The sequence below is a fragment of the Lucilia cuprina genome, chromosome 6, assembly GCF_022045245.1.
Source record: "Lucilia cuprina isolate Lc7/37 chromosome 6, ASM2204524v1, whole genome shotgun sequence".
Taxonomy (NCBI): domain Eukaryota; kingdom Metazoa; phylum Arthropoda; class Insecta; order Diptera; family Calliphoridae; genus Lucilia; species Lucilia cuprina.
This window is the reverse complement of record NC_060954.1, coordinates 48,389,829-48,404,804: the sequence shown is the minus strand read 5'-3', so window position 1 is coordinate 48,404,804 and position 14,976 is coordinate 48,389,829. Positions and strand designations below refer to the sequence as shown.

Genomic DNA, 14,976 nt, shown 5'->3' with positions numbered 1-14,976 from the left:
TCTAGACTACTCTACTGACTAGTCTGTTGACTAGTCTATTTACATGTCTACGGATAAAATTTTCTATAAAACTTCTCCCTCCACCTCGTGCAATTATTACTGCCAATCTCTCACTAATTGTAGATTCTTTTAAAAACTTTAATTTAAATAATGATTTTTTTAACAAAAATAGTATTTTTTACAAAGGAAAGATTCTAAGAATTTGAAAAAAAGTATTGATTAAAAGAAAAGAATGTGCCTATTAAACAATTTTTAGAGCTTATTTGCAAAATTTAAACAAAATTTTTTAATTTCAAATTAAACTTTAACTTTTTAGCTTTTTCTTCCAAAAAAAAAAACGAAAAACAAACACTTTTTTTCAGGCAACGAAAGTGAAATTAAATATTTATTTAGAAAAAAGGAAAAACTACAAAATAAATTATTTATTTAACAAATTTATATAAAAAACAACAACAACAGCAACATATCTATGTAATTAAATAAAAAAAAAAAACAGAAATTGCCAACTAAATGAAACGATATTGCATTTATTTTTTAAATTTATAATAATTTTTTTTCTAACATTTAGTGTTTGATTATTATCATGACATTATTAAGGGTATTCACTTATTTAGGCTTAAATGGTGTCACAAACTTAAACAAAATACTCTATATAAAATTTTTGGTGATATTATTTTTATTTTTATATATTTTTTTAATAAAATTGTTAAAAAACAATTTAAAATTTTGTAGTATTTGTTTAAATTTTTGTTAAACTTAAAGTTTATTTTTTTAATAGTTTATTTAATACTCATATAAATACTCAACTATATACATACATATGTATAAATGTATATTATATATACATAAAATTATTAGTTAAATATTGTTTATTTTTTTATTTTTTTAACTATTTCTCTCAAATTTGATTTGTTGCAATATTTGCTTAAAACAAACCCATAAAATCTAATTTTTATTTTTAAGTTTTTTTCATATAAAAGTGACACATTTACATGAATACAAAGAAAAAAAACACAACACAAAACCTATAAAGCTAAATAAATTATTCATTTAAATATTTAAATAATATTGAATATAATAAAAAAAATTATATTTAATAAAAACAAAATCTACACTTATAGTGTAAATTAAAATTTAAATAATGTACAATATTTAATTTAACTAAAAAAAAAGATTTAAATTTAAATTCTATTTAAAAAAGAAAGAAAGAAAAAGTTTAAACATTTATTTAAACTAAATAATAAAATAAATTATGGAATTTATTTATAGTAAACAAATAAACAATTTATAAATGGTATCTATAAGAATATTTATAAAGTTATAGAAATATATATATTTAAATATAAATAATAAAAAATGATTTAAATGTAAATTAAATATAAATATGTATTAATAAAAAGTATTTAATGAAAACAAATATATAATTAACAAACAAGTTTTTATTTTAAAGAAAAATTTACTTAAAGATCGGGATTTGGAGTTGACAAACAAATACCAATTAAAAATCACATTAGTTATTCTATAAGGGCGGTTTTCTTAGTTCTTAGTTAAACTAGGCTTAACTTGCTGTTAGATTAAACTCGGAACAAATTTAGGCGGACTTTAAACCATGATTGTGTTTTTCAATTTTAGATTTAAGCTTAGTTAACTTTGTTAGTATTGCCAACTTTTCACTCAAAAACATAAACAATGAACAGCTGTTTTTTGCAAACAATAATGGAAAATTTTACAAAAATGTTAAATAAACATTTAAAACAATAATAAATAAAACAAAACAAATCAGAAAATTGTAATTTACTTAAAATATTAAGTTTTTGTTCTTCCGAAATCATTGTTATATTGTTTTTGTTAATTGTGTTTTCTCACTTATAACTTGAGTTTAATTGGGCAATTACACTCAGTTAAACTATGATAATAAGTAACTTTACTGATATACTGAAAAACATAAAACATATATTAAACCAGGTTTAACCAAAAAATGAAGATTATCATTATCAGAAAAACTCACCCTAAATAAATTGATTTTTATTCCCCCTTTGATGTTTTTGACTACAAGATTAAACTTTGCAGTGTTGCCATACAAAACAACAGAAAAGGTTACTGTTTGTTATCAAAACAATGCAAATTTAATAAAAAAAGAAGAAGACAATTGTAATATGAAAATTAACGAAAACCTTAATTTAAAACATAAAAATATATTTGTGAAGTCCCTAGAAGTTATACGAACTGATAAATCAATCATTTTAATGTTTATTTCAATAAAAATGGTGGCATCAGCTGTTTATACTTTTGCATTTCTTGCTCAAGTTTAAACCACCTTCTTTGGGCGCTTAAATTGGCCAACAATATAAACGCAAAAACAACTTCAAGGATTAATTTTAATTCTTCGATTCGTTATAGAACTGCTCCAGCAGTGCGATCGGATAGTCTCGAACTACCTACTTAATCAACCTTTTAAACATACCTTTAGCCACCGAGTTTCCAGGTGACTAGCCCTTTTAACATGTTCTTGTTTCACAAGGAAGTTAAACGTCCATCCATAGATTATGAAGAGGCAGCAAAAAGCTTAAGTTTTTTTTCAATTGTTCACAATCTCCCTTACAAAGAGGACGATTATCCTCACGCTCGTTTACAAAGAATACATCCGTGATGAAAAAATTGAAATAGAGCCAACCAGGTGGTTAGAAGTAAATGCCAATCACTGCCTTTTTTGGATGAATTAACTCTTTGTCGAACTGTTGGGGAGCTACAAACAACAACCAGAGGAACTTACAAATAGATTAACACTCATTCCCTGTTTGTTCCATGCCATAAAAACCAAATAAGTAGCATCCTTCCATCTTAGAAATATATATTTTAGGTTCACGTCAGGTATGGAAAATTTAGTACTATTGTACATTTTGCTAACGGGGAAAATATATTAAGTACTTTTTCATATTAGGAACTTTTTTAAGTATTCTATTGATTGCTATGTAGACTAGAAATAGAGTAGTCCAAAGACTAATTTATATACTTGTTCCTTGATTAAACAATAGACTATTTCATAGGATAGCCAATAGATCATAGCCAATAGTTCATAGACTGGCCAAAAGTCTAGTTAATAGGCAAGTCTATAGATAAATCAAAAGACTAGTTCATAGTCTAGTTTATAGAACAGTTGATAGAGTAGTTAATTGTAGCGTCAATAGAATAGACTATTGATCATTCCAGTCAATAAACTATAAATAGTTTAGTCAATAGACTAATCCGTAGGATAGTCAATAGGCCAGTCCATAGTCCAGTTTATATACTAATCAATAGACAAGTGAATAGTTTAATCCAATTAGTAGTTTATATAAAAGTTAATAGGCTAGTTATTTAACTAATCCAAATACTTACTAATACACTAGTTAACTTCCATATTAGGAACCCAAGTACTTCAAAAGACTTGTCCTTAGATAGATCCAAAGACCAGCCAATATATCATAGACTGGTCAATAGTCTAGTCAAGAATACAGTCGAAATACTAGTTCATAGCATAGTCAATAGTCAAAAAGCTAGTGCATAGAACAATAAATAGCATATACTATTGACTAGTCCATTCCCCACAACAGTCTATTGACTAGTCAATAGAGTACTTCATAAAAGAAGCATTAAACAGTCAATATTGCGAATCAATTCATCAATCACTAAACTATCAATATTCCAGTCCATATAATAGACAATAGACTATATACATATATGACTACTCTACTCACCAGTCAATTTCAATATTAAGAACTTTGCCATGTAGTCAATAGACTAGCACATATACTAGTCCATCGATTTGTGGAAGAGACTAGTCAATAGATTGGATTATAGACTAGGCAATCGTGTAGTTAATATACTATTATATAGACCAGTCGAAAGTACATAGCCAATAAACTTTTGCATAGAATTGTCGACAGGCTATTACATAGAACAGTCAATAGATTACACTATAGACCATAGTCAATGCATTATTAATAGAAGCAACAGTTAATAGAATAGTCCCCAAACCAGTTTATATACTAGTACAACTAGGATATTCTAAAAACTAGTTCATAGAAGAATCAATAGACTATTGATATTGTGCATTCATAATAAACATATTCAATAGACTGGACCAAAGAATAGTGAATAGATTGGATCACAAGCTAGTTAAGAGGCTTTTCCATAGATCCTGCGAAATACTAGTCCAAAGACTAAATACACCATTGCATAGAATAGTCAATAGAATAGATTATCAATTATGGAATAGATGTCAATGGAATAGTCCCTGGACCAGTATTTAGAATAGACTAGGGAAACCTATTTCTACATCAAAATGCCAATAAACCCCATACTCTTACTACCCTCTCTTGCCAAAATAGTCTACTCATAACACTAAACTCCCTTAAATGCAAGACATTAGTCTATACAAATAACGTTGCAATAGCAGTATTAAACATACATACATATATTTGCTATAAACTTGATTGTTATCCTAGATCGTTTGCTATTCCTGAAAATACAACACCAATGTATATTTGTAAAAAAAACTAAAGGCACAAGATAAACCCTAAAGTTGGTAACAGAATGTTTAAGAGCGGGTTTATTACCACTTAATTAAACTAGGATTAACTTGCTGTTAGATTGAAATCGGAAGAAATTTAGGCGGACTTTAAGTGAAAATTGTGTTTTTCAGTTATGGATTTAAGTTCAGTTAACTTTGTTAGTATTGCCAACTTTTCACTCAAAAACATAAACAATGAACAACTGTTTTATGCAAAAAATACTTTTGTAAAATGAAAATGTTTGGAAAAATGTTAAATAAATATTTGAAACAGTAATAAATAAAACAAAGCAAATCAGAAAATTGCAATTTAGTTTAAATATTAAGTTTTTGTTCTTTCGAAATCATTGTTTTATTGTTTTTGTTAATTGTGTTTTTTCACTTATAGCTTGAGTTTAATTGGCCAATTACACTCAGTTAAACTAAGATAATAAGTAACTTTACTGATAACTGAAAACACGAAACATATATTAAACCCGGTTTAACCAAAGAATGAAGATTATCTCTATCAGAAAAACTCGCCCTAAGTAACTTTACTGATAACTGAAAAACACGAAACATATATTAAACCAGATTTAACCAAAGAATGAATATATGTTTCGTTTTTCAGTTATCAGTAAAGTTACTTATTATCATAGTTTAACTGAGTGTAACTGGCCAATTAAACTCAAGTTATAAGTGAGAAAACTCAATTAACAAAAACAATAAAACAATGATTTCGGAAGAACAAAAACTTAATATTTTAAGTAAATTGCAATTTTCTGATTTGTTTTGTTTCAATGATTATTGTTTAAAATGTTTATTTAACATTTTTCCAAACATTTTCATATTACAAAAGTATTGTTTTGCAAAAAAACAGCTGTTCATTGTTTATGTTTTTGAGTGAAAAGTTGGCAATACTAATAAAGTTAACTGAGCTTAAATCTAAAACTGAAAAACACAATCATTGGTTAAAGTCTTTTTATTGTTTAAAATGTTTATTTAACATTTTTCCAAACATTTTCATATTACAAAAGTATTGTTTTGCAAAAAAACAGCTGTTCATTGTTTATGTTTTTGAGTGAAAAGTTGGCAATACTAATAAAGTTAACTGAGCTTAAATCTAAAACTGAAAAACACAATCATTGGTTAAAGTCTGCCTAAATTTGTTCCGAATTTAATCTAACAGCAAGTTAAGCCTAGTTTAACTGAGGAGTAAGAAACCCGTCCTAAGTAAAGTATATATTAAACTAGGTTTAAAGAAAAAATGTAGATTATCTTTATCTGAAAAACTCGCCCTAAGCCGCAGTTTAAGGCTTAGGGCGAGTTTTTCAGATATTCTTTGACAAAGTTCTAAATAGAATATCAATCCCAATGACAGCATCTCCCATAGCATGGGGCACCGCTAAACTGGACCCCAACTAAATTAGTGGCCAAGAAATCAATACTAAACAATGCTTTGAATATCTCCCAGGTAATATCGATTATTGCACTACCAAACTCTTCTTTCAGAGAAATTTCGTTTTTATTCCAGACTGGAAGAACTACTGTAGAACTTTCTGATAATAAAAATGAAAACACTTGTCAATAGTTTATTATAATCTTTAATAAATGTTCGATTTTTATTCTTTATAAGATCATCATGGTTACACAAAAGGCACTTACTTATTCACTTAATGAAGGTTAAATAATTAAATGTTAAATATAAAAAAAAAACTTATGTACGTCTACGAACGTATTTAAAAGTCATTTAAAAAAATAATTTGATCATAATAAGTACAACAAAAGTTAAATTTGCAAATTTTCTTTGAAATTTCTTAAAGACAAACATAGAAATGCATGCGTTAATTAGATTTTTAATTCCCATAGAAAAAAATATCTTAAGTTTCTTAATAGTTAATAATATATAAAATATATTATAAATTAATAAAATAGTTTACCATAGTTAATTAAATATGTAAATGGAAAACAAAGTCTATATATTTTGGATAAATATGCTCGAGAGTTCAAGTCTTTAAACTTTTGAGACGTCTGGCTGTGGTATGCAGATCCCAATCGTATTTGAGTAGATATTCCACCGTCTCTGGTAAATCTAAATTCATGTCGTTTAGTATATTTTGTAGTTTTATGATCTTAATGGCCTTATGGACATCCCAGTCTATGAATTCTAAAGATTTTAAGCAGCGTTCAGGAAAGCTCTGATAGAAAAAGGACCATAATTATATAATACTTTTCAAGAATTTAGGATATTAATGTCATACTTACATCCTTTCCCAAAACCTTCATCATTATGCGTACTTCATCCGAGTCTACTCCCCTCTCATGACCTTTAGGTTTTTTATCGGAAAACTCTAGTAAATCTTCACAACTAACGGAATTGCAATCGTTTAGACGATTAACTGCCGCGGAAAATAGTTCTGCTTCGGTTGGTGGTTTAACCAAATCCCTTTTAAGTGATGCATCACTTGCATCTGTAGTTTTAGTCATGGCTTGTTCTACAGATTCTCGTACTTTCTTGAAGAGAGCATTGCCCGCAAGCTCATTATCCGCCTTTAAGGGTTTCGTTGCCGCTGTTGTCGAGGTTTTAGCTAAAAACTCTGCCGACGTTGTTGCCACTACAGAGGGCGGTATTTGATCAAAACTTTCTTCGGTAATTTCTATGGTGGATTTAGGTAATTCTTTAGGTTTTTCTTCTGTCACTGGCACTTTATTATCTAAACTTTCACTAGATTTTTTATTATCCGTATTCTGTTTATTAAGTTTGGCCATACTTTTGTCAATATCTAAATTCCTTAATTCATCTTCGTTCACATACAAACCACTTGCCAGTTTTTGGGCATCAAAATCCACTTCTTTACTCTTGTGATAGTGATCCTTTTGTATGGAGAAATTGTAAAAACCATCTGTTACATCGGGAGATTGTAAAACTTGATCTTTATTTGAATCCGCTTCCAAAATAGATTCAAACTGTAAAGAGGCTGTATCATCGGAGCCTATATTCTGATAAGTCCTTTCTTCTTTGCTCGACTCGCCTTGAAGTTTCGAAGTATTTTCATATTCTGCCATGTTATTATTATTGTTGATATTAAAAGGTTTCACTGTAGACAAGTTGCGCTGATTAGAATTTGCTATTGTGTTAGTTTTAAGTAATGAAGTTTTATCTTCATCACCCATGACTCTATTCAGGGTTCGTTGCACCCCATTTGCCGGTATAATTAAAGGATATTTGCGTACATGACGTTTTGGATTGGCCTGTATATGTTTTTTACCCTCTTTGGGTGGCAAAACTGGCAAAGAATTCTCCTCGCCTTCCTGGTTTGGCGAAGTTGTGGTTTGTTCTGGAAATTTATACGAAGTACTAGTTACATAACTAGGACTTTCACAGGGTGATATATTATCACCCATACGATTATTTAATGTTGGATTGCTGTTCATATCCATGGCATTACCACCATCTTTTACCAAACCCAATTCTGCTTTCCGCAAACGATTGGCGGCGCCTCGTGTGGGTAAGGTAGTAGGTCGTGGTGCATTTTGTATAGGTGGTATTACCAAATCATGTTCATTTCCTGCCGATCTCATCGGTATAGTGGATATAAATTCATCACTATCATTTTTCAAATGACACGAACGTCTTGGCAATGTCTTGGACGATTTTAAAGGAAACTGTGTCGAATCCTGTTTTCTCAACAGGCAAGCTGTTGTATCGATATCCATGGTGTGTTTACGTTCGATTAAGCTATTATAAGCTTCGCGTCCTTCTTCACCGATAATGGCCTAAAAATTTGCATGCAGGAGAATTGAAAGAAAACAAAAAAAGGGGGAAAACAAAAATGAAAAAATAAGAAATAAAATAATGTTTAAGAAAATAAATAAAAACTTTATAAAAGCAACTAAAATGTAAAAGCAAAAGGGGAAAAATTTCATAATATTTTAATGAAAGCACTAGTACCTAACTTCGAACTGAACTAGACTAGAAATAAACTAGAACTGAACTAGAACTCATATAGAACTGAACTAGAACTGAACTAGAACTGAACTAGAACTGAACTAGAACTGAACTAGAACTGAACTAGAACTGAACTAGAACTGAACTAGAACTGAACTAGAACTGAACAGAACTGAACTAGAACTGAACTAGAACTGAACTAGAACTGAACTAGAACTGAACTAGAACTGAACTAGAACTGAACTAGAACTGAACTAGAACTGAACTAGAACTGAACTAGAACTGAACTAGAACTGAACTAGAACTGAACTAGAACTGAACTAGAACTGAACTAGAACTGAACTAGAACTGAACTAGAACTGAACTAGAACTGAACTAGAACTGAACTAGAACTGAACTAGAACTGAACTAGAACTGAACTAGAACTGAACTAGAACTGAACTAGAACTGAACTAGAACTGAACTAGAACTGAACTAGAACTCAACTAGAACTGAACTAAAACTGAACTAAAACTGAACTAAAACTGAACTAGAACTGAAATAGAACTGAACTGGAACTGAACTGAAACTGAACTAGAACTGAACAAGAACTGAACTTGAAATGAACAGGAAATGAACTAGAACTGAACTAGAACTGAACTAGAACTGAACTAGAACTGAACTAGAACTGAACTAGAACTGAACTAGAACTGAACTAGAACTGAACTAGCACTGAACTAGAACTGAACTGAACTAGAACTGAACTAGAACTGAATTAGAACTGAACTAGAACTAGAACTGAACTAGAACTGAACTAGAACTGAACTAGAACTGAACTAGAACTGAACTAGAACTGAACTAGAACTGAACTAGAACTGAACTAGAACTGAACTAGAACTGAACTAGAACTGAACTAGAACTGAACTAGAACTGAACTGAACTAGAACTAGAACTGAACTAGTACTGAACTAGAACTGAACTAGAACTGAACTAGAACTGAACTAGAACTGAACTAGAACTGAACTAGAACTGAACTAGAACTGAACTAGAACTGAACTAGAACTGAACTAGAACTGAACTAGAACTGAACTAGAACTGAACTAGAACTGAACTAGAACTGAACTAGAACTGAACTAGAACTGAACTAGAACTGAACTAGAACTGAACTAGAACTGAACTAGAACTGAACTAGAACTGAACTAAAACTAAACTAAAACTAAACTAGATCTGAACTAGAACTGAAATAGAACTGAACTAGTACTGAACTAGAATTGAACTAGAACTGAACTAGAGCTAAACTAGAGCTGAACTAGAACTGAACTAGAACTGAACTAGAACTGAACTAGAACTGAACTAGAACTGAACTAGAACTGAACTAGAACTGAACTAGAACTGAACTAGAACTGAACTAGAACTGAACTAGAACTGAACTAGAACTGAACTAGAACTGAACTAGAACTGAACTAGAACTGAACTAGAACTGAACTAGAACTGAACTAGAACTGAACTAGAACTGAACTAGAAATGAATTAGAACTGAACTAGAACTGAACTAGAACTGAACTAGAACTGAATTAGAGTGGTATTAAGTGGTAACTAATAGGTGTTATTAGTATTGAATTTTACTCCATTTCTAACCAGTTCTGTGTTTGGGAAGGTCTTTTACGAATCGAATGTAAATAATTTAAACTTGCATATTATTAAAGGGTTATAATAACTTTTTGATATTTATTATTTTGCTTCAATATAACTTTTTGTTTCAAATAATTTATAGAAAAATGTTTGTTTAATTTTTTCTTGTTAAATTTAAAATACAGTTCCACAATGAAATGGTGTTTTTTATAAAATATTAAGATTTTTGTTAAGAGTAATTGATTAAAGATTCTATAATATAGAATCTTAAATATGTAGTATAAATTATATATGAATAGATAATAAATATATGAATGTATTTATGCAAGAAACACGAAAGGAATTATTATTTTTAATATTTTTATTTTGTTTTATTAAATAGTTATTATTTTTGTAGTTAATTATTTATTTTTTTTACTCATGTAAGTATGTATGTATGTATGTAAGTTTATTGTATGTATAATAATTTTAATAATATCATAATTTTAGAATTGAATATATCGGTTTATTTTAGTTATAAGCTGACGTAAGTTAGAATATTTTTTAAGATTTTGTTTTTAAATTTGATATTGGAGTATATTTTGGACATTAGCTCAGGATGTATTAAGAGGTTTGATTTGATTTTAAATTGTTCATTTTCTTTTTTTTTTTTTGGTTTGTTTAAGATTAGAATAAGTCTTGAGGTATGATTAATTATACATATTTTAAGTTTAAGAATGCTTATTATGATTTATATAAAAAGAAAACGATATTATCAGTCAAAGTGAGGGTATGAAAAATTTAGGAAAATATGTTTATTAAATACTAAGAAAAGGATATCATTTGGCTATGAAATGTTTTCCAATAGAAGTATAATTTGTTTCAATATTTTTGATATAGACTAGAGTATGTTAATAAATGTAAATTTTTCAAAATTAAAACAATATATATAAAATTTAAAGCACAACCTTAACTTTTTGTTAGTATACAGATTTGATTTTATAAAATCTATTTTCACAAAAGCAAACACATATGTATTTTAAAAATACTCATAATTATTTTTGGCAAAAAAATCCGATAAAAATTGAGGCTATTAATCAAAAACCTGAACTAGAACTTAAATAGAACTGAACTAGAACTGAACTAGAACTGAACTAGAACTGAACTAGAACTGAACTAGAACTGAACTAGAACTGAACTAGAACTGAACTAGAACTGAACTAGAACTGAACTAGAACTGAACTAGAACTGAACTAGAACTGAACTAGAACTGAACTAGAACTGAACTAGAACTGAACTAGAACTGAACTAGAACTGAACTAGAACTGAACTAGAACTGAACTAGAACTGAACTAGAACTGAACTAGAACTGAACTAGAACTGAACTAGAACTGAACTAGAACTGAAATAGAACTGAACTAGAACTGAACTAGAACTGAACTAGAACTGAACTAGAACTGAACTAGAACTGAACTAGAACTGAACTAGAACTGAACTAGAACTGAACTAGAACTGAACTAGAACTGAACTAGAACTGAACTAGAACTGACTTAGAACTGAACTAGAACTGAACTAGAATTGAACTAGAACTGAACTAGAACTGAACTAGATCTGAACTAGAACTGAACTAGAACTGAACTAGAACTGAACTAGAACTGAACTAGAACTGAACTAGAACTGAACTAGAACTGAACTAGATCTGAACTAGAACTGAACTAGAACTGAACTAGAACTGAACTAGAACTGAACTAGAACTGAACTAGAAATGAACTAGAACCGAACTAGAACTGAACTAGAACTGAACTAGAACTGAACTAGAACTGAACTAGAACTGAACTAGAATTGAACTAGAACTGAACTAGAACTGAACTAGAACTGACCCATAACTCAAAAATTACTCTAAATTAAAAAATTATTAAAAAAATCAATTCCTTTTTTCAATATTCAACCAGAAACAACCAGTTGATATCCTTTTCTGTATCTGTAGGTAACAAAAACTTTAAATAGTTAAATTAAGGTTTTGTTTGTAATCTTTTATATTTTTAATTCTCAACACTAGAAACCCTTTTAACTATTTATTCAAATATCAATTAACTCTCTAAATAGCAAATTTTAAATTTGTTTTAATTTGATTAATTTTTTTTAATTCCTTTTCTTTAACATTTATGTATGTCAATAATAATGTTGAATTATATAGGTATATATTTAAGTTTATGTATGTATTTAAGTTTGTCTTTAGAGTTGCAACATTTAAGTGATTCTTTCATTTTGTTGTCCTTTGTAATATATTTTTTTGTATTCATTTAACAACTTTTGTTTGTTTGTTAATGATGATGTTATTTATTTGATTGTAAGGCACTCCTTTTTTTAATTAGGATTTTGGATTTGTTTTCAAATAATTTCCAGAGAGATATTGAATGATGTCAGAGAGCAACTATTGTCCTTGGTTATTGTATATTTATTTGTTTCTTTGTTTCTTTGATGATTTTCATAATAAATTCTTTTGGTTACATTTTAAGTTTTTTTTTTTTTTTTTTATTTACTTTTTATGATTTTTAATGAATTGCTGATATTGGATTTGGGTTAATGAATGGTTTGGAATGTGGGTGCTTAATGAGGGGTTTGAGGGCGTTTGTTTCTTGGTTCTTAAAGTAAATTTAAAAAATACTTTAACATACGCTGTAGTTATGGAGCCGGACTAGGCGGCAGATGGGTGGTATAACCCATACGATATTCAAATTGATCACTATCGGTAGTGGAAGAGCTTAGAGTGGAAGATGGTTGATCTTTGCTAGATCTATAATTGCCGTGTGCATTAAATTCGGGTATTTGTTGTTGCTGCTGCCGCCACAGCATTTCATTTTGTTTGACCGTGGAGGCATGTATCTTTTCGGGCCATTGAAATTCTAAATGTGAAGCAGTATTATTATGTTCGACATCGGCTACATTGGAAGTAGGACTACGTCCTGTTAGACGTGTTACATCAAACTCCTGAAATACCGATGAGTTTGCTACTACCGAACGTGTAAAACTGGCAGCCGCCGATGAGGCTGACGATGAACCTGAACCCGAATTTGTGGCTATAGAAGATACTTGAAAAGTTTTAGGTGGTTTTGGTATTAGTTGTGCATTATATGGTTTAGTTTTGGGTGGTGCTGCCCCAAAGTCATAAATTCTCTCTTCATATGGATACGTCTCTTCATAGGGGTTAAGTTTATATGGTCTTTGTGAAGAAGAGGCAGCCATAGCCGATGATCTAGAGGATCGGGTATAATTGTAATGTGGTGCCGATTTTATGCTAGCATTGGAACCATAAATTTTACTTTGTCTTTCACCCTGAATCTCCACATCGTGATCATCCTTTACAGAGACGGCAAATAGTTTACGATTAAAACCCGCCCGTCTACGACGTTGATACAAAGAACCCGATCCGCGAGAACGTATATCACATTCAGATCTAGCCATACTACGATCCATACTATGATCACTGTCATCATCGGTGCTAGAAGAACTAGTAGCAACCTGAGGCATGGGATTGTAACTTAAGCGTCTTAATGTTCTCGCTCTGGCTGAACGCGACTTATATGACATTGCTTTGGTTTTTTGAGAAACTTCCTCAGATTGTTTGGGTTTCTGTAGTAATTTACCGTTTCTTTTTTCTGTTATTGCTGAATCACGATTAAGATTGTCGGTAAAAGACATGGAACGTTGTCGTTGTTCCTGATTGCCATTGTACGTATCATTGTTTGCTTCATCGATTCTCAATTGATTGGGAGAATAAATGCTAGTATTGCTTGTTTTGTGTACTGTCGTGATGGACCTAAAAGGTGACACCATATCATCACCATATTTAAAAATATCTGTCTTAAAATTAGCATAACAACCAGCACTACCACCTAAAGACGAGGGAGGAAAATTCAAATCCTTAGGACTGAAATAACTATCCTGGGGACTATAGCTAGACTTTTGGCTGCTGCGCCTTGACAGTGAAATAGTATCTCTAGAAGCGAAACCGGTATCCGGTGTACTTGAACGTTTATCTACCGAATTAGGTGAATTCTTATTCACCTGACCGCTCATCAATTGTAAGTGTTTATCCAAATGATTGGTGGCTGCATTAAAATCAAATGTGGTCGTGGTAGTATGTTTACCATTTTGATAATTATAAACAGTAGACGATTTTAAACTACCCGTGGCACTGCTAATTTCATCATCTAACGATGACACAATACTCGAGAATTGATCATTTAAAATGGTCTCATCCGAGTCGTTTTTATCCACATCCGTGTAGGTGTGCATAAAATCTAAATTAAGAGCTTTTAAAGTATTTTCTATGTCCATGAGATTTTCGGACAAAGTCTTCTTATCTTTACGTGGACTTTGACTGATAGCATCTGTGTATTCAAGCGAGGGTGGGGGTGTGGGTGCCGTAAATGAGCTACGACTGCCAAATTGTAGGGGACGCGTAAGTATTTCACGCGATTTTTCAAAACAAAAATCTGAACTTTCTTTATCGAATAGCGGTATGCGTATATCGCAAGATGAAGTGGCTAAAGTATTCATATCACTCGATATGGAACGAAAGCACTTTGGTTAATAGCAATAAATAATGTTTAAAATTTACCAAAAAAATTATAAAATAAATTGAAGGAAATTAAAGTAAATTAAATTAAATTAGAGAAGAAAGATGTAGGAAAGTTTAGAATAAAATTAGTGGCTTTAATATAAAATGTTATCTTTTAATTGTATTAAAACTCAAACTTGTTTAAATACAATAATAGAACTGAACTAGAACTGAGCTAGAACTGAACTAGAATTGAACTAGAACTGAACTAGAACTGAACTAGAACTGAACTAGAAATGAACTAGAACTGAACTAGAACTGAACTAGAACTGAACTAGAACTG

At 30.1% G+C, this 14,976-nt stretch overlaps 1 protein-coding gene across 1 annotated transcript in view; it reads right to left on the bottom strand.

Annotated features, from left to right (window-relative positions):
- Positions 1 to 6,119: 6,119 nt before the first annotated feature.
- Positions 6,120 to 14,976, bottom strand: part of LOC111676046 (activated Cdc42 kinase-like) — a 19,356-nt gene continuing 10,499 nt past the window's right edge. The window contains exons 7-9 of the mRNA XM_046954144.1: positions 12,764 to 14,656; positions 6,797 to 8,308; positions 6,120 to 6,729 (exon numbers count right to left, since the gene is read on the bottom strand). Of these exons, the coding sequence (XP_046810100.1) occupies positions 6,538 to 6,729; positions 6,797 to 8,308; positions 12,764 to 14,656 (3,597 nt within the window). The 3' untranslated portion in view covers positions 6,120 to 6,537. The remainder of the gene's footprint in view (positions 6,730 to 6,796; positions 8,309 to 12,763; positions 14,657 to 14,976) is intronic.